This window comes from Austrofundulus limnaeus, unplaced genomic scaffold (genome assembly GCF_001266775.1).
Source record: "Austrofundulus limnaeus strain Quisiro unplaced genomic scaffold, Austrofundulus_limnaeus-1.0 Scaffold959, whole genome shotgun sequence".
Taxonomy (NCBI): domain Eukaryota; kingdom Metazoa; phylum Chordata; class Actinopteri; order Cyprinodontiformes; family Rivulidae; genus Austrofundulus; species Austrofundulus limnaeus.
This window is the reverse complement of record NW_013953361.1, coordinates 7559-27986: the sequence shown is the minus strand read 5'-3', so window position 1 is coordinate 27986 and position 20428 is coordinate 7559. Positions and strand designations below refer to the sequence as shown.

The following is a 20428-nucleotide window of genomic DNA, read 5'->3' as shown; positions in this document are numbered from 1 at the left end:
CATTAGCACCTCTAGTAATATATTTACTGAGAAAAATGGTGACATGTTCAATACTTATTTTAACCACTGTAGCTGCGCAGAAATGTTTTATTTACAACTTATTTAATTTAAAGATGTCAAGGGAAGACTTGTCCATCCAGCCTTGCATCCAGGGTCTGGTCCAACTTTATTTGTAAAGCACTTTTTGCACCACAGCAGACCAAAGTGCTGTACAGAATCAACATTCAAACACAGCTCATACAAACAAATGCAATCAAAAAACACAGGAAGAAATAAAAGCAGGAAATAAAAAATGAAAGTAAAAACAAGAAACAAAAACAGTAAAATGCTTAAATTAAACTTTTCTGCAGTCATAGTGACTACAAATACACAACAAAATGTATTTAACGGCTCAGAAAGTGGAATTTGCAGATATGTCCCCTTTAAAACGYGCAGGAAGTGGTTAATGTGAGTGAACCCGGTCAGGATTCTTGAATAAAGAAACAAAAGCTGGACAGCTGATAGTTGGAACATTTCTCCCAGCCTTCACGATGGCTAAACACCACAGCTGATTCCCTCAGGAGCCACATTTCTGTAACTCAAGACTCGACCCAGAATACTGAACATTTTTGTCTCTTRTTTTTGTCTTCAGGCGTTTGTTCCCTCCTGTCCCGGATCGAAGGCCTCGTCGGTCTGACTCACTCGAGCTCCATCAGCATCCTGAAGGTTTTCAGCTCCCCCACCCACCCACGTCAGACTGAGGCAGGAAGTGACGCAGGAGCAGATGCATGCGGTTCATTTAGGGGTAAATCCTCTTCATTTAACCCGGTTTTAACCAGTCCTGTCATTTCCATTAACAACACATCATCAAACTGTGGGTTTCTGTTACTGCAGAAAAAATATACAACAATAAAAAAAAAACTGAACCTCCCGTTACCGTACGGCCACAAGTACGGGTGTTGCATGGATAAACAGAGGCCMGGCTCGTCTCTAATGAACGTTGTGACGGTAAACAGGCGGGCGTGGTTCGGCGCCGTTCTCCCTGGAGGAGCCTTAATAACAGCTCTGATGGCGTGTTTACAGCTCTGCCCAAAGAAACGCGGACAGTTCTGTGTTCTTATGTTTGTAAATTAAAGAAGAATGAGATTTTAAAGAGAATTGTTTGTCTTTTTTTTTCTCTTTTGTRAAGAGCGTGAGATCAGCTTTAGTTGGGAAAGTTAAGCAAGAAAATGCAGTTTACAGTAAGGTTGGGCAACGTTGACATAAAAAATGATCACAGTTATTAGATGCACTTGCCGTAGTCTGTATTTTCTGTCTTTCCTTGTACTCCGGTTTATGTCGTCGATTAAGTTTGTAGCGTTAGCCGCTCCACGCCGCCTTCCACCTTTGGGCTCACGTGARAGTGATGGCGTATCGCACACAAATATACGTCATTACTTGGCACGAATTACAGTAATTGCATAGTGGAAAATGTTAATTGTTGACAGTTTTACTGACCAATAATTGCACACAATACAACTTTGCCCAACCCAAGTTTACAGCAGCAATGATCAGATTAGTAGGTTTGATTTACAAAATGTGGTTAATATGATCTGTAACTTAATTCCATAGTTTAAAGGAGACATATCCTGCTTTTAAATCCTCCTTTTTTTACATTTAAATCCTTCAGTTGGGGACAAAAAAAGTGGAACTGCAACAKTTTGGTGTGAATTCCTCCTTATTGTAACTCCACAAGCCCCTCTTTCACCGCTTTTCTGAGGTGTGTCTCAGATCAACTCGTTTTCCCTGCCCTCCTCCAGCTTCCAGAGTGGTCCACTCCAGTTTAATAGAGGGGTTTTACGACTATGTAGCTGCACAGAAACATTTTATTTACAAATGAATTAAAAGATGAACAACAGAAGACTTGTCCATCCAGCCTTACATGTTGGAGCCAGAGGAGAATGAAAACCACCAAATTGTAGTTGGTGAGTCCAGAGCTTATTTAGACATTCTGTCACAAATAGTGTGACTTAATAGTTCAGAAAACAGAGAAAACCCAAACAGAATATAAAGATATCTTTGTAGCACCAGGACAAATTAAATTCATAGAGACTCCAACAACACAACAAATTATACTGCTACTACAGTATTAACAGCTAAAAAAGTGGATTTTGCATGATATGTCCCCTTTTTAAATGTTTTAAAATAAAACTTTATGAACTATCAATAGCTTACCTGTTGTAGATGGAGAGAAAAAAAACGTTTCATTCCGGCAGGACTGACTTATTAAGCTGAAGTTAAGCGACCTTTTTGTTGTTAAAATCCAGTAATTAAAGCTGTTATAGAAATAAGTGGCTCTTTAGTTCAAAGCTGTTTGGTTCTTTAAGCATTTCTTTTTTTCAGGAAACAAGGGGCTGACATGACTCCCAGCACCTTTTATTGACGCAATAAATTGTTTTCAAATTGTGGACACGTATGTCCCCTTTCCATGTTAATCCAATGGATTAGTGAGAATAAATGAGTAAAAAGAGGCACAGATATCAGAATTAGCAGCACACCTCTGCAGCCGAAGTTTCCGTTTTATTATTTTTCCTGCAGAAACCTGATTTCAATGCAGCTACTTTTTTTCTTCCCTTTTTGGAAAAGATCAGGTGGATCTTTTCTAACAGGGTAATTACAGGATTTACACACAGATTATCATCTCCTTGTCGACGAGCGTTGAAATATTACAGATTATCTTGACAGCTGAAATGTTTTAGATAAGATCTCCTGTTTGTTCTGCAACCTCATTAGAGAAGCACCTGAGTGACAGATTTATTATATTTACATGATACGATAGTGTCAAAGTTTGTTTAAATAGCATTAAACTGCTAAATTAATGCTTCATTTTAAATCTTTTGTACTGATTTTTTTAAATAAACCAATAATTTTATAACATTAAAACAAGATTTGTTTGTATTTTTTTTTAATTAGACYATAAATTACAAGAAATCTGGATAAATAAATATTCAGTTTTTTCAGCATTACCTTCATTTTAAACAGTGTACTGACAACAGATTAAGAGCAGTATGAGAACAGGTTTGTTAACTGAAGGTCCAGACACAACGTCTCAGTTTAGGTTTATAAATGCATCTGAAGTTTTTTATGATTTGTTTCACCTGCTCAGCATTTTACTGACAAGTCTTTGATTTTGTTTTAGTTTTGCTCAAACCTCAGCAACAGTCTCAGATTTTCCTTTTTCCCCACCTTCCGTGCAGCAGAAACTTGTGCTCGTTCCTCTCCTTAAAGCAGAGCAGTTGTGGAGTTGAAAAGGCTCTCGGGTCAATATGACTCATTTCAGCAGAGATTACAGACGGTAGGAGTTTGAACCTGAGGGCGTTTAAAGGGTCGTATTACAGCCAACAAAGTTTGGTTTCTTCAGCCGAAACATCGAAACGAAGAAGAGGAGCGTTGCTGCTGAAGTCCGTTCAGCCTCTGAACTGGGTCCAAATGTCACTGCAGCTGGAACCGGGTTTGTTCTGGTTCTCTACAGGCCCTTCAGGGCGGAGATCTTCTTCTTCCGAGCAGCCAGCATCTCGTAAAACGGGTCTTTGCTGATGGCGGCTCTGCAGGTGTGAGGAAGAGGACGACTGTTAGCAATCATCATCATCATCATCATCAGTCTGAGCTGCAGAAATGGTTTAAATAAAAAAAAAACCTCACTTGATGCTTTTAATCCACTCGTCCTTCTCCTCTGCGGTCGGAGCAGAGATTCTGTAAACCGTGTGGTTTCCCTCCACGACCCGGCCGTCGGCCTCCGTCTTGCAGGCCTTGATCACCTGATCTTTGTTGTTGGCGATGAAGAGCTCGAAGCAGTTCTGGGAGGAAGCACGTGGAACGATGTAACCAGAGAATAAAGTTTTGAAACAAGCCAGAACACTAATCAAAGGTTTACCGGCTTCTTTGAGTCCTCCAATTCTCTTACGCTCAGATTTTCCAGTGGGATGATCCCTCTGGGTTCTTTATCCTTGGAAACAGACAAGGAAAAATTAATAAAATCACAGCGTGTGAACTAAACAAGCAGAACCGCTCGGCAGAAGTAAAAGCAAACAGAACTCACTGTGGTGTACTCGAAGTAGTAGAGGCAGTTATCTGTGAGGATAAACCAGCGTCTCTTCCAGGTCTTCACTCGTCCTCCTGAGGACAGATCAGAGGAGCTGCTGATTCAGCAAAAACTACAAAACTGGACCTGATGTTTGCAGCGACGCACGGACGGCAGGAAGCAGCAGGTTAATGAAAGCCCACCGACAGCAGAAGCTCTGTTTAGAGGCGTGGCCCGGCAGCGAGAAGCAGAGGGTGAAGTTGGATATTAAAATGATTCGTTTCGCTTTTATTCTGTTTGCGACACAAAGGTGGGTGGAAGGAGGGGGTGGAGGCAAAGCAGAGCGCTGAAGCTGGAAGAGTTAAAGCTTTAATACGTACCTCCTGGAGTCACAACCATGAAACACAAACAAGAAGAAAATGAATAACAGCATAAAAAAAACTGAACAAGAACATTTCTCTTCATAGTTTCATGTTTATTTTATATGTCTTTACATTAACTGTCCACATGAGGGCGCCCTTACGTTTGTCAAACTCCATTACACAAGGGGAGCCAAAATTCAAAACTTTGTCCAAACTGAGGGTCAATTTCTTTCAATATTAACTGAAGAAATGATTTTTAACAAATTGGTCTTATAGAAATACAAACGTTTTATGTAGCATTTAACACAAACACAGCCTAACTGATAAAGTAAAAGGTTTAATATTAATTTCTTGTGTCTCACTCTCCAACTATTTCACTTATTATATCCTAGGGATACATTTTATCACAATGCAGCAAATCAGGTTTTAAAAAAAAGAAAACACTCACTAAAAATCAAATGATTTGACTTTATTAAAATACATAATTAAAGTTGATTCTCTGTTGCTCCTTTTACAGCAATATCAAAGATTACGGAAAACTTTAACTTAATTTATTCAACTTGAAAGTAAGCCAGCTGTCAAAAAAAAAGGGCTGCACTAAAAAATAAAAATCACATTTCAAGTATTATCATTGGGGCCGGTTTAAATGTTAATGAGGGCCAGATTTGGCCCGTGGGCCTCGAGTTTGACACGTGTTTTAAAAGGTTTAATTATTGTTTAAATAAAAGTTGTCATACCGAGCTTCAGCAGCCAGCCTTCTCTGTCGGGGTTAAAGAAGGTGTGTGTGAGGTCGTTCCCATCGTCCTCTGGGATCTTGAAGGGTTCATTCTTGATGCTGTCGTACAGATTCTGCAGCGTGGGGGAAGTGCATCGATTACCCATAAAGCTTTAGAGTCGGCCAGACTCAACATGGCTGCCACGGCCAGCTAAACTTAAACAGAACTGAAATAACTATTAATTTATAGATAATAAGTTAAATATTAGTGTTGTAGTAGCAACACATATCTCATAATATCACATTATCTGTTTTTGGAAGCTAATATTTAATATAGCTTCCCTCCTTACATTCTTGTGTAGCTGCAGTGAACCAACAATAAGAATATGAGCTCACTTTACAAACAACATGTAAACTTTCAGCTTTGGAACATTAGGATATGGGACAAATTAATGCAAAAGTTTTACATTGATTTATAAAATACAGCATTGTTTAATATTTAAAACACATTTTAAAAGAACTATAAACTCAAAGTGAAGACCATGACAGCGATCCAAAAGGAGAGCTTTAGTTTTGTAGTTTTTGTAACTCAGCAGACGTCACTCACTCGGAGCAGATCCTCGGGCAGATCCCCTCCGTCGTTGATGCCTCGGTTCATGGCGGTGAACCTCTGAACCGACGGTTTGTCCTTCACGTTGGGGTTGTGTAGACTCGTGTTCAACATGATGACGGCGAACGACAGCACGTAGCACGTATCTGTGAGCAGAACGGCGCCGGTTCAGCAGAACAAAGGTTTCTGCACAGAGCTGGAACGAATTCCTCAAATCTAATTATCGAGGAGTTTTAATTTGTGCGTCGTCTCGTACCCGTGCTCTGGAACACTCCGGGGTTGCAGCGACAGTACCGCTGGGCGAACGCCTCCATCATGCGGTCGATCTTCTGGGCCTCGCCCGGCAGCCTGAAGCTCCACAGGAACTGCCTGAGAGCCTGGACCAGGTTCAGGTCTGTGAACTCGTGCAGCTCCAGGAAGGCATGCAGAACTTTGATGTTCAGCTCCTCTCTGCAGAAAACAAATGGAGATTAAAAACATCAGTTTCTCACATTAATGAGGCCTAAACTCTTCATGCAAACATGATCTGCTCATGAAAATAAGAGAATTACACCGAGCCCTGCTACCATTACTCACCTCTCTCCCAGATAGTCTCCGATGGCGGTCTTATTAAGCCCCTCCCCTTTGTAGAGGAACTGGGCGATGTCTTCACTGGTGTTTTTCAGCAGCAAGCTGTCAATCAGGAAGCGAATCCCCTGGGAAAGACAAGTAAAACTATTTGAAGTAATAGAATTTTAAACAAACCAAAAATAGTAAATCTAACTTATTAGACAGCAAGAACCAACCATTTTGGATCTTTATAGAAATTGTTTTATTTATAAATGGATCAAAAATATTTAAAAAAAAATCATGCAGGCTTTAACTGATACATCACCTTTAATGCCAGTTTAGTTTAATTAAATTAGTCACATATATTTTGTTAATAGACACACACAAACATACAGACATGGGTGAAATGGGCAATAATACACAAAAAAGGCTAAAAAATGAACAGGATTCAGAAAAAAAAAAGAAAGAAATGTTGTGAAATCACACTGATGAGCCACAGGACCCGGTTTAAAAAAAACAGTCCTGTATGAAACTTAACTCATACCAAATTCTGCTTTTGTTACTTTTGGTATAATTACTGTTGCTTGTTAACAGGAAGTTCAAACATTTCCCTGTAAGCCTCCAAATTTGTGTTTCTTTTTAGATGAAGTCCATAAAATCATGAAAAACACTAAATGATCCTTTACATCTAAGACCACGAAGCACCAAATCAAATTAAAAAAATATTTAGATGTTTGGTTACTTGGTCAACTCAAAAAGCTTTAAAGGTKAATCTTAAATTTAAAATGAGTTATTTCAAACATAAATGAAAAAAAAAGAAAAGCTCTGACTAAACTCTGCTCACCTTTGAAGGATCCATGTTGAACTTCTTTCGGCCGATGGCCATCTGTTTATTTCTCTGCATACTTTTCCTACAAACAAAACAGTTTCTATATTTTTCTGTTTGTAGAAAGTTAAAATTGTGGATTTAATTTGTCTGTTTTAAAACTGGAGGACAGAAAATAAAGAAAATGTCTGATAAATAAATTGATGTTGTAAACTCATGGCCGTCTCTTTATCTCTGGAGTTTCTCCATGAATCTACTTTGTTCACAAACAAAGGTGGAGTGGAGCTGCCTACACACCGAGCACAGAAATGGGATGTGAGTGATACTTCACCTCTCTTCAGTCAGGCCCAGGTTTTCAATCTCACTGGTCACTTCTGCGATCTCATCCTTCAGCCTCTGAGAGCGGACAGAGAGGAAGAGTTTCACCACCGTGGAACAGAAGACAAACTATTTGATCAGCAGCAGTGTGATCTCCCGACCCGTCGCAGATGCTTTGATTTACAATAAATCACAGATTTCAGGAACAGACCAGCATCGCCCGCTAAAACTCCCAAAGGGTGCAGCTGTGAGTGTCCCTCCTTCAGACAGTTCCCACCATCCTGTCTCCACCTCTCCTGACCCAGATACATCAAACCATTAACTAAATGTAGGAAAAGGCCAGCTAAATGCTAAAAATAACAAAACACAATCTAAAAGAAACAAAACACTGCTAAAAACTATCAAAAGGCCAACTAAAAGGTAGCAACTGGCTAGCTAAAAATACCAAAACAGCCATTTAAAAGTAATAAATAAAACTCTTACAAGTTAAAAGAAGCAAAACACCAGCTAAAAGCTAACCTAAAGGTAGCAATCAGCTAGCTAACAGTACCAAAACAGCCATTTAAAATTAAAATAAAACTCTTACAAGTTAAAAGAAGCAAAACACCAGCTAAAAGCTAAGCTAAAGGTAGCAAAAGACCAGCAAAAAAGTAGCAAAATAAAATTCTTACTACAAGCTTAAAGAAACAAAACACTAGCTAAAAACTATCAAAGGCCAACTAAAGGTAGCAATAAGCTAGCTACAAGTACCAAAACAGCTGTTTAAAAGTAACAAAATAAAACTCTTACAAGTTAAAAGAAGCAAAACACCAGCTAAAAGCTAAGCTAAATGTAACAAAAGACCAGCAAAAAGTAGCAAAATAAAATTCTTACTACAAGCTTAAAGAAACAAAGCACTAGCTGAAAACAGTATCAAAAGTCCAGCTAAAGGTAGCAAAATAAAACTTATTATAAACAATAAGTATCAAAAACCTAGCTAAATGTAGCAATAGGCCAGCTAAAAGACAAAAGTAGCAAAATAACAAAACTCTTACTACAAGCTAAAAGAAACAAAACACTAGCTAAAAGCGAATTATAAAAATGCCTGGCTAAAAGTTGCAAAATGCTAGTTAATACCTAAAGTAGCACAGGGAGACAAAACTACAGCACGTTTGCTGAGGCAGATTACAAAGAAAATTTTTCTTAATGAATTTAAGAGATTTCGGTGTATTTTAAGGGGGAAAATATTTGTAAATAAAAATTTCATATTTTTAAAAAGTATCAAAGTTAGTAAAACCTTCTTGGCACCCATCTTCTGAATGAGCTGAATGTTTGTAAACAAGTACAACAACAAAGATATGAAAAAAAAATAAAGAATGAGAACACAGAATCAGCAGTCACACTATTGTTTTGTGTTTTTTTATTGCGCTGACTCAGCACAGACACAAACACTAAATGTTCTGTTCCTGATGTTTGTGGAACGGAATTCGTCACGACGCTACGGGTCAAAACGTGGTCAAGAATCAGCACCAGAACACGAGTATCCAGAACCCTGATACCATAAAGGACACTCAGTTTTGTTTTTTTGTTTTCCTTTCATCACATGTCTGCAGAAGAACTATTAGAGAAAACACTGAATGAGAGATCTGAGAAAATACTAATTGTTTGAATAAATAAGAAACAAAGTTCATAGAGAACTAAAGTTTTTAAATTTTCCACATTAATGGAAAATAAGCAATGTTTACAACAGGTCAATATTTCTTAGTTTGTTCATGGTGGATTTACAGGATAATAAAACAGAAAATCTGTTTACTAACAGATAGCAGCAGCTAATATTAAATTCTGTGCCTTGAAGGCTGCGACCAAGTAGAACATGCTAATTATTGTGCTTTCCAGATGATAAAAATTAAAAACAGATCTTAAACTTTTCCAAAAACTCTAATTTATTATCACACAAAGCATAAAAAAACACTAAATGTTCACAAATGCACACAGAAACCAGGACATTTTGATGATTTTAATGTAATTTAATGCAAAATGCAATAAATAAATTAAAAAAAAATCTAATATATTATGTGGTTAGCTCTTCAAAACCAGCATAAAACCTTATACTGGCTTCAAGCTGTTGGATACAAACCTAAGGCAGTTACTGTTTATTTGATTAGTTTAGATTTTTATTTAATTACAAGGCCTCGAGTGCAGACGGAGGCGCTAAGGTTGTAAAAGGAGCAGACGCAGGAGGTAAATCATCCCTTCAGGCAGCGAGGAAAAGAAACACACACATATACACATGAGGGAGTCATCCGTCGTCCAGTGTGTACAGTAACACACACACATACACACACCTGTGGGTCCAGCAGACATGAAGACATGGACTCAAGGACACCGAGGAGGCAGAGTTAAAGTCTGGCATTTAAACAACGAGGGGAAAAATGCAAACACAAAAACATCTGCTGGTTTCTGCTCGGAGACATTTCAAAACAGCTGAAACCACCGTGAATCTGAACCAGTTTACAGTCAGGACATAACTAACAATGTTCGGCATCGGAAACTGTGTTAGTAAAAAACTCAGGGTTATAAATTTAATGTTACACTGCAAATAAGTCATTAATTATCAATTAAGTCAAATAACTAAAGTTGACTAAATTAACCACGTTTTTGTCTTGAAAAAAGTTGCTGAAACATGTTGATGCTCGAGCTGAAATTCACCTCATCAAATCCAAAAACCTGTGGAAGAGCTGCAAACCACTTCAGCTTTTTTTAAACTGCCAATTCCTGCTTTTATAGTAATCTTCCCTTTTTCAAGGCCAAAGGTTAATAATACTGTAATATGATTTAAAAAAACGAAGTTCTCTGTCTTTTTGTTTAGTGGACTGATTTTTAGAATCCAGGCAGCTGATACACAACCCTAATGTTGTCAATTTGTACGTTAATTAAACATATAAACATATTTTAACAACCCTCAGAAGAGCTTTCACTCTTAAAAACAACATATAGGAGAAATTTGACGCCTTGTAAAAAAATCACACTAAGTTAATTTAATAGTGATGTTATCAAATGCATGAAAACCACATTCTGATTTGTGCTATACTTAGAAAGAACAGATATATGAGCTCATATCAGCGGCGCTCCACGATTGTGTTTATTTGAAAAGTTCTGATCGCAACTAGAGTGGAGCGCACAAACAAGTGGTTCACACAAATCATTTATGACTAAGTTTGTACATCCGCCTCCGGTTCAACAATAACTGAAATAAAGGCTGACGTCTAGATTTGCTCCCCGTAGAATAGAAGAGCCTGGCTTTTTAAKGGAGCTGCGTAAAAGGAATAGAAATGCCGGGGGGTGGGAGTGGAGGGTGGGGGGGGTCTCACCTGTATGTCCTGCAGCAGCTCCTGTTTTCTGCGGCGGATGCTCTCCAGCTCCTGTCGCTCCTCTGGACTCAGGTCATCAGGTACTGAGGGCAGAAAAACACYCTGCGCTCAGATGCAAAAAATAAAAAAAATAAAAGATCATCAAACACTCTCTCATCCTTCACGCGGCACAACGGCCACATAAACACACACACAAACACACAACAACCTGAGAGTCCCACTGCTCCGGATCACTGTGGCAACACAATCTCAGCTCCATCAAATTACACCAGCCCTTTACCGCATAAACACACACATACCAGGACCCGATGAGAAAAGATGAAAATCAAACWCCTCCTGTCCTCCACTGAGGGGAACTCTGATATTAAACTGAGAAATCAAGAACTGTCTACAACTGCGGGAGTGAAAACAAATAAACGAAGATCACAAAAACAACAGGGATTATATAAAAAATGTTAAAATCAGTCAAATGCTGTKATATAAATTCATTTTCTTATCCGTGTTGGTTTCTGTCTTGTTAACAAAATATCTCATGACCAAGTGGACAGATCTTTAATGAAATGCTCAGAAAGTAATGAACTCACCAGGCTGAAATGATTTTAACTTTAACTTTACGGATATGGAGCTAAAAGTTGGTGCGAGTCACCGTCAACACATACTCTGAGTGCATTTCTGTCATTTCTCATAAAACGATCAGAGTTAAACTCTTTGAAACACGCAGCTTATTCACAATCCATCAAACAATGTTAATCCCAACCCAACGTTCATCACTGAGGCTCTTTGAAGTGTTGGTAATTAACACATTCATTACTCAGGTAYAAGTATAGATACCAGGYTTTTACAACAAAAATGTATAAAATTGGTTTCTAAAACTAAAGTATAAAAGTAAAAGTGATGTAAGGGAATAAAAAGACATTAAGGACATAGGGGCCCATAATTACAACCCCCCTCTATAAAAACATTTTTCTAAAGGCCATGATGACTATAATATTAAATTAATTATACATTTATATGTCCTGTTGTTGGTATAATAATCCTCCTCATCATAATTCTCATGGCTCCATTTATATACAACATTTTTTAATCATAACAATACAACTGAAATAGAAATAAAATAGTACATTTTTAAAATGTAAGGATTAGAAGCAGAAAAATGGCTGAAAAATAAATACTTCTGTTAAGTATAGATAACCTAATTTTCTAAAGGAAAGTACTTGTACTTTGCAGTGTTGTATGAAGTACCTGAAAGTGATACTTGAGTAAAAGTACAAGTATCTTATCGTAAAATTAATTTGGTAAAAGTTTAAATCTCCTCTAAGAATATTACTTGAGTGTAAGTCTTAAAGTATCTGAAAATTATTTTATACTTAAGTATAAAAAGTAAATTTCTGACATAAAATGTACTTAAGTAATAAAAGTACTGAGTAAAAATGAACGGTTAGATTTTACAAAATACATTTATATGGAGGTGATCTCTTATTAATATTTTTTCTAAAGGTGTGCAGTTTTGATGGCTTATGTATAAACTTTATCTAGTATCAGAATGGTATATATTTATACTTCTCATCCAACAACAATTAAATTCATTCTTTACTGGAGCCACAATTTTTCAGGATAACATTTTTTAAACAATAACAAGTCGAAATGAAATAGGAGAAACTACTTTCTACTTTTTTAACCTTTTTAAAAAATGTAAGGAGTAAAAAGTACAGAAAATGTAAGTAGTAGAAGTAAAAAGTAGGCTGAAAAATAACTACTCAAGTAAAGTACAGATAACTAAAATTTCTACTTAAGTACAATAAAGTATTTGTGCTAAGTTACTTTACAACTCTGGTACTTTGTCATTGACCCCTCTGGTAAACAAACAACTCGTAATTGTTGATATCGCTCATTTATTACAAATTATGCAGTAGGTGGTGAATAATGTGTATTTAGTGATTATTTTTATCGTAGATAATGATACACACTGTAAACAAACACTGAAAAATCATGTAAGTTATAGTTTTAAAACTCTGATAACTGCCTGTGTGAATGTTGTACCTTCACTCGGTTTATTTGTTCCTAAATGTCCTTAAATTTTAGCCAAAGACAAAAGAAAAAAACTCGACACGAGGATTGAGAATACCCGATGAGTAACAGCCACATTGAACTTGATAAGTTCCTGTATCTCCTGAGCTCCACGCTGCCTTCCACCCCGAGTGTGAAACACACCCGAAACAGTGTGTGCTCCGATCGAACAGAAGCTCATGAGCTACAGTTACACAAAATATCTGCAGCTGAGCGATAAGTCGGCTAATGCAGACTTGTGGTTTTTCTGCGGAACACCTAAGGAAGGAAGAAACACTGTCATATTTCACATGTCTGTCATAACAAGCAGCCCCAATATTATTTTCATTTCTGGATAACTAAAAATCAAGGTTATGTTTTTTTTTTTAAATGCATATATAACCAGAAAAAGAAGTGGGGAAGAGAGGGAGCTCAATTAATGCTGAGTAACAAGCAGCCACAAAGGAAAAGTCAAGCTGTGCTTCGGCTGTTTGTCAGCCTCGTTAGGAGAARCCTGCTGAGGGATTCAAGTAAGTGTTCGAAATGTTCATTTCACTTCGCCAGCGTGACCCGAGTCGCTCAGAGCTGCACAGAAACAAGAGAACAAAGACCACCGGGCTTCATCCAGACTTAAAAACGAGTCGTTTCAATGTTGGCTCCATTTCTCCATCTCTGACACGACAAGGAAAAACACTATTTTTCAGGTTTTTTTTTAAATCTTAACAATATTTTTAAAATCACATCTGAGAGCAAAGAAGCTGAACTTGGCCCAAAAATAAGACAATAAATCATCCTAAAAACATGATGTGATAAAAGTCAGTCGACAAAGATGAGCCCAGTGGAGCTAAAGGTTTAGAAAAACCCCGTGAAGATTTTATAAGTTCAAACACTGTTTGAGCTTTTCACTTCTTCATTGTTCACGACACATTATCTGCTGTATTATTAAAATCTCTCATGAACCACTGGACAGATTTGAGTGAAACTTAGGAAGTCCTCACTAAACCACTCTTGTGGTGTAAAACTGACAAACTCCTGACCTCCCTGATTAAAAGTTTGATTAAATCTTGCAGCCACGAACATTTCAGTTTGAACTGGGCAAGTTTCTTGGAAAGGAAGCAAATTGTTTTTAGCAAACTGTAATAAAATCTACTTTAGGGGTCATCAAATGGCGTACAATTTATTAAAAACTCACAACTTTTCTACAATTTATGGTATWTCATTTGAAGAGGCAATGAAGTTTCCCCCAGATTTATGAGAATTCATTTTAGGCGGCGCAGCTTTTCTATAAATTACGGTAATATTAAGGTAATCCGTTTTAGCTTGCGCAGCTTGTACAATACACTGAAGCCCCAATTTTTGCAGGGTTCACATTCTTAGAGTACTTGCAAATCATAAAAAAACACGAATATTGGATACTGTCCAGAAAAATCCTAGTGTATTTGAAGAACCAAACAAAAACACACGAGAGCTAAACAGTTAGCAGCTACATGTTACCGTTAGATGGTGCTAATGCTTCACATGCATGTGACACGTATCATACTGTATTGTGCGTTTTTTTTATGGAAATTAATTTCTGTTAAAGTTTAGAAAATTAGTAAATCACATTGTTGTTAATAATTTAAAATTCACAAACGCATGAGAAAAACTGATGTTGGAAAATGACGTTCCTTGCTGTAGTGTAATTCCGGTTTCTGCGACATCACGGGGATTACCACAAAGTATGAGTAGTTGTGTTCTAGGGAAAACTCTGCGAAAGACTGAGAACGCAAACTGTGAACCGCAACTTTGCTGTGCTTCACTGCGATTAGTTTTAGGCAGCACAGCTTTTCTAGCATTTACGGTAATTCCCACATCTGGAAAACTAGCATGGCTGACATTAAAAGTGTATTTAATTCTACATAGTTTGGGTCTTTGCTAGAAGAATGAATATTTAAGTGGAGCTTGGTGAATTTTAATTAAAAAACCCTGATCTACAGCACTGCACACACACACACACACACACACACACTCAGGGTCACGTTGGCTCATCACACACACACCATTCGACTAGAGAAAGGCTTCAAGTGGCTCCTGCTCTAAAACTGAGGTGAAGAATAACGCAACGCTGTGAAAAGAGGTAGTGAATCTGGCATTTAGAGTCACTTCCTTTCTATTCAGAGAGGAAATCAGATAGGTGGTTTGTGACAGCTTATCAAACACCTTTTATTTCCAGACACAAACACACACACACTCATCCTACAAAAATAACATCATGGGTCTTGAGCCAGCTGCTTCACATAGTATCAAGTCTGCCAAGTAACAGGACACCTCATTGCAGATGATCAACACATGCCTGCTTCAAGTCTGCAAAATGCACAATAATCAATCTACAGATACTGTGTGTTGAGGTTTCACAGGAAGACGTGATGACACACTCGTGCAACTCATTCTGGGAACGTTTCTGCACAGTCGCTCCGATGCAGACGTTACGATGGCGCACCGCACACCTACACATTTGTGTCATGTTCTTAATGTTCGTACCAGAGAAGGCTGGCGTCTCCTGAGCTTCCTCACCACAGCTGGTCTCACTGGTTCCACATCAGTCAAGTCTGATTCTCATCCAGCTCCACAGATCTAACTCGGTGACCAGTTCTAACATTRAGAAAAGCCAGTTTCTCACGGAGCAACGTGACATTTCAACCAGAACCGCCTTGGTTTGATGATCCCACTCCCAATCTTGTGGTCCTCCGCTCTCTCTAATCCTCAGGCTCTAATTCCAGTGGAGCGAAGAGGAGGGGAGCAGCTAAGTGAGGATGAACGTTTTTTTAAGTGTGCGTGTCAGGAGGGGGAAACCCTCTCATCTGTCTCACCCAGACTCCTCCTCCTCTCTCCCTGCCCTCCATCAAGGACAGGAGGCTTCCTCGCGTTGGACYCCCATTTCTGAGAGAAAACATGGTTTTAAAGTTGTGGTTTTGCCTTTAAAGCAGATTAAAGCACAGACACTGGGCTGTTCTCGTCTCCGCTCGTCACGCGTGTTTGTTTGCTCACAGAAAAAGAACATGACTCGAGAACGAAAGGCAAAGAAAGAAAGACGCCTGTAGTTCCGGACGGACAGGCTGTGGTGTCAGACGCTGCTCACAAGGCAGTAATTGTGCATGTTCCCCGAGTTCCCTGGCCCAGAGGACGAGAAGCTCAAAAAGAATCGACATAATGCTGCCCAGATCCCACTCACCGCTGCTTTAAAGCTCAAAAGAGCCAAGGAAAAACAAACAGGAAGCAAAGATAAGAGAACAAATAAAAAACATCCTGTGACGAGACAAACGTACATTTTTTTCTTCAGAACATTTAGTGGGAGGAGGTTATCATTTTGGTGAAACTTTTAAGTAAAAACAATCAGTTTGAAACACTTTCATTAAAGCAAGTCCTCTGAACTTAATGAAATATTTTGCTAACAGGCAAAGTTGGCGAAAAACCACGCCAGATTTTAGCTCAAAATCTGCAAAAATTAGTTGTTATGCTAAGGTCAGCCATTTTAAATTTGACTGACAGGTGTTTAAAAATCTGACTTGTCAGTTGCAGCTTTATTTCTGCTTATTTTATTTTATTATTTTTGACTTTTAAACACATATTTGATCCTGTTAAAATGCTCTGATAGCAGCACACATCCTGTATGTGCAGCTCAGACAGGAAACAGCAGTGCAGCTGTGCTGTGGCTGACTTCTAATCCAGATTTATTGCTTTGGTCTCCTTGTCTGAACTGGCCTTCATTCTGTTGACAGGGTCCAACTCTTTGCTTCCAAGTTGGATGAGGAAAAAAAAAAYYAAAAAAAAACCCAAAGACAAGCCAACTAAGTATTTTTATTGCAACCCAAGTCCCAGCTAATAAATGGGTGCATTGATAGCACGCTGCACAAAAAGCACAAACCCCCCATGAGGTCTGGCCTTAACCCAGATGATGCTGATAATAATAATAAAGCCCTTGTGCAGAGTATTAACCAACCAGACTGGGACTTGTTGCTTTAGCAGGAAACAACGACGTTAAACTGTCTCAAACAAACAAACTCTCTTTTCTCAAAAACACGAAGGAGTCATTAGTTTTGTTAAACTATCAGGTTGACAGCGTCTAAGCTAAAAAAAAAAACAGGCTTTAACTAGCGTCTGAAAACTCACCAACTCCTTCTTCCGACTTCAGCACCATGTCGGTGATATTCGGCCAGCGTTGCCCGAAGAGGTAAAAGATTAACTCTACAGTTTTAGTGAAGTTTGCGGGTCAAAACTCGTTAACAACTAGTTAAACTGCGAGGTCACGTAAACTGAGCTGCCGGAGAAATCACCGGTGTTTGCAAGATGAAGGGGGCGGGGTCTAAAATCGACAACAGCCAATCAGAGAGCGGCTGGCAATCCGAGAATGATAGAGGAGWGGCTTGGATAAGAATGACGAGGGTGTGGCCTAAATCAGAAACAACCAATGGCTGGCAGACTGTCCTCTTTTATCTGTATCCGAGCTGTTTGTGTTTGTTAGCAAAATATCTCACGAACAGCTTAACTAATTTTAATGATATCCACAGAAAGTAATCATTTGTTGCAAGTCTACAACTGATTAACGTTTGGAATTAATCCGATTTAAGATGGCCACTATAGCCAAATGTCCTTAGAAAACACATGAGGCTATAACTCAGTCAAATTTACAGATGTTGAGCTGAAATTTTGGTGAGGTAGTAGCTGAGAGTAATCCCCAAGAAATATTCTTACCTCCAACAGGTATTGTGCATGTTTTTTTGTTTTAAACGTGTACATATATCTAACTATACATACTTATTTGGAGTAAACTCTGTCGATCTGTCTGTTAGCAACATATCTCATGAACCACTGAATAGATTTTAGTAAAACTTAAAGGAATCATTTATTGGATGTTCCTCTATAACTCTTTATATTTTGAAGTRCATCTAATTCAAAATGGCATCCAGAGCGATTGGAATTATGAAACACCAAAATGGCTGTAACTCCACCAATTTGCAAATATCACGCTAAAATTTGGTGTGGTAGTAGCTGAGAGTCATCCTCAAAACWTATTTCAAGCCCAAACATATCAAACAAGACTTTGCTGCAATAATGCATGAGATTTCACTTAACGCCATCTACAAAGTTATTTAGTTTTTAGTTTAAAATTCTGGCATAAAGGTTGGAGGGCAATACTGGGTGTATATTTGGTTTTCAGTTTCTTCAAGATTACAGCATATGGGTTGAGGAAAGATAAATAAAAACGTACAACTGGAATGTATGTATTTTGTATTCTGTATCGCCAGATTTCTTTTTTATTTGCCATAAATTTACCTGTGAATTTGTYCAACTGTGCATTCAAGTGTGTGCATGGTATGACTAAAAGCTTGGCAAAAAGAAAAAAAACCTTTTCCACATTTAAACAGGAAGAGGAAACAGGGCTGGACCAGCTATATGACAAAAAAAAAAAGGAAATTAAAAAAACAGTCTCCACCTGCAGAAAAAAAGGAACACAATCAGAGCCGTCGGGGTGAAGGCGAGGGAAGCAGGTCTGCTATCAGAGGTCGACCGTTAGTGTGTGAGCAAAAGYAAAAAAAAGGAAGGAGAGGGTGTAGTGAAGGACAAAGGAAAAAGAGGGCAAAGGATTGCAGATGTGCAATTATTTGGAGTTTGGGCTTATGAAAACAGGATAATCAAGGCAGGGTAAGAAGGAAATATAAACCATTCAGTTTGAAAACAAAAACTACTGTCGCGTTTGTCTCAGTAAACCATCAGGAGACGTCTGAAAAGAAAACTAAATATGAGAGGCACAAGAAGCACGTTGGTCTTCAATTATCTGTAATTAGAGTCTGCGTGTTTCTTTGATCACAACAATACGACATCTTCAGTCTTTATCTGCGACGTTTTTTTCTAAATCTGAAATAAAAGGTGTGAAAGTTGCATCAAACATTACATCCTTTTCCTGCACAACAAAGTGAGCACTATGCAGATGGTGTTCTCAGGTTTGTAGCAGTCATGGTGTCCTTTAGGCTTAATCTCATCGAACCACAGCAGCTTCTTCCACGTTTGGAATGAAGCTATGGAGACCATTTCTGCACAAAACAGCTCCATCATGGATTATCTCTGGCCTTAACTGTATGTTTTTCTGGATTATTTAAGGTTCCTGTCCTAAAATCAAAGAAAACATGTTTATATTTAAGAAAGAATACACAATTTTACCCATTTTGCTACAAAACTGGTGTTTTTTTTTCTTTTTGAACTTGGCTCAGCCAAAGTGAAACAGGAAGTGACATCAAAGGGGAACTTTTAAAGAAAGAAAAACTTTCTGGTCTTTGTTTATTTAAACAATTTTATTTGAACTCCGACTCTTCATCTCTGATAGTGACTCAAAACAATCTAAAGAACCATCAGATTCTTCTCTACAGTCTGTGTTGTCGGCCATTATAGCTCTGTTCACAAGCAGACGTTCCCCTTTGATGTCACTTCCTGTTACTTCACATGCAAATATCTCAACAGCTGTTCATCTCAGCTTTGTGAAGTTTTTTTGTGATATGTTGTCTGTGTTACCTTTACAAAAATGTTTTCATATTTATTTTATGAAAAGTGATGTCACAGGCACTTTAACAAAGCTTCATGAGACGTTCCAGGGATTCTTGATGCTTCTCCACAACTTTATCTCTGACCTGTGTGGCAAGTTCCTTGGTCTTCATGATACCACTTTTTTAGTTGTAACCAGTGGTGGGCAGCACTAATCTAAAAATTAGTTCCACTACCCCTAAAACACTAAGTCGGATATTTAGGTCCCCTAATTCTAAAGCACTAAGACACTGAAAAGTTTAGCAAAAGCTAATTGTAAAGCACAAAAATAACCCAGRCAACCCATGAACATTGTTCAACAGACAACATGAGTCACATGTTGGTCTCTTAAGACTTATCATTGACATTRCACAGTTGTATTTGGGTTCATATATTGTCACTTGGTGGATAAGTGACACACATGAACAAAATGTGTGACAGCTTTCACCTTCATCTGTTAACATTAACGTTGATCAATAACATTTATAGACCTCAGTTAGMGCTTCTAAATTAAGCCTATAAATTTAGCTAATCCACTAAGAAATTTAAAAAAAATTGGCAAAAGCCCTAAAGCAATAATCAGGAAATTAGTTCCCCTATTAGTGCTTTAGTGCTTTAGGGGAACGGTGCCCACCACTGGTTTTAACGTGTGTCTTACCCCACTGTGAAAAGATAACTCCGCCCCAAGGCGAAATTTGAAAAATGCATCAAAGTGGGTAGGGGGTGGGTTAGAGAGCGGAGGTGRGGCCAGGACGAGGGAACGTGACAGCTAGCATTAGCATAATTGATGCTACATGGAGAGTGACCACAGCGACGCAGATAGTTGCATCTCTGAACGGTCTGAGGTGGAGGATTTTTCACCCCCCCTCCTCACCAGAGGCAGAGAGAGACTTGATCAAGTCAGCTCAGTCTGGGACTGACTCATGTTGGCTCCCTCGATCAGGACATGAAGCTCCAGCAGCCTCGGCTGAGCTGTCCGCCTCACACCACACCAGCACTGGACAGAGGAGGTGGAGCGCTCCGACATCCTGACAGAAAAAAATAAAAGCATACAGCTA

General features: G+C 38.4%; 1 protein-coding gene across 4 annotated transcripts in view; it reads right to left on the bottom strand.

The window, feature by feature from the left end:
- Positions 1-20428, bottom strand: part of LOC106533506 (cytohesin-1) — a 25161-nt gene that overhangs the window by 2162 nt on the left and 2571 nt on the right. Inside the window, exons 1-12 of one of the 4 annotated variants that reach the window (XM_014029840.1) lie at positions 16965-17142; positions 10770-10852; positions 7433-7497; positions 7120-7186; positions 6303-6421; positions 5983-6176; positions 5724-5872; positions 5139-5250; positions 4058-4134; positions 3893-3964; positions 3661-3815; positions 2907-3563 (exon numbers count right to left, since the gene is read on the bottom strand). In XM_014029840.1, the coding sequence (XP_013885294.1) occupies positions 3485-3563; positions 3661-3815; positions 3893-3964; positions 4058-4134; positions 5139-5250; positions 5724-5872; positions 5983-6176; positions 6303-6421; positions 7120-7186; positions 7433-7497; positions 10770-10852; positions 16965-16992 (1200 nt within the window). In that variant the 5' untranslated portion in view covers positions 16993-17142 and the 3' untranslated portion in view covers positions 2907-3484. Of the gene's footprint in view, positions 1-2906; positions 3564-3656; positions 3816-3892; positions 3965-4057; positions 4137-5137; positions 5251-5723; positions 5873-5982; positions 6177-6302; positions 6422-7119; positions 7187-7432; positions 7498-10769; positions 10853-16964; positions 17143-20428 lie in introns of those variants that run through there. The other 3 variants (XM_014029838.1, XM_014029839.1, XM_014029841.1) reach the window with 3 other exon arrangements.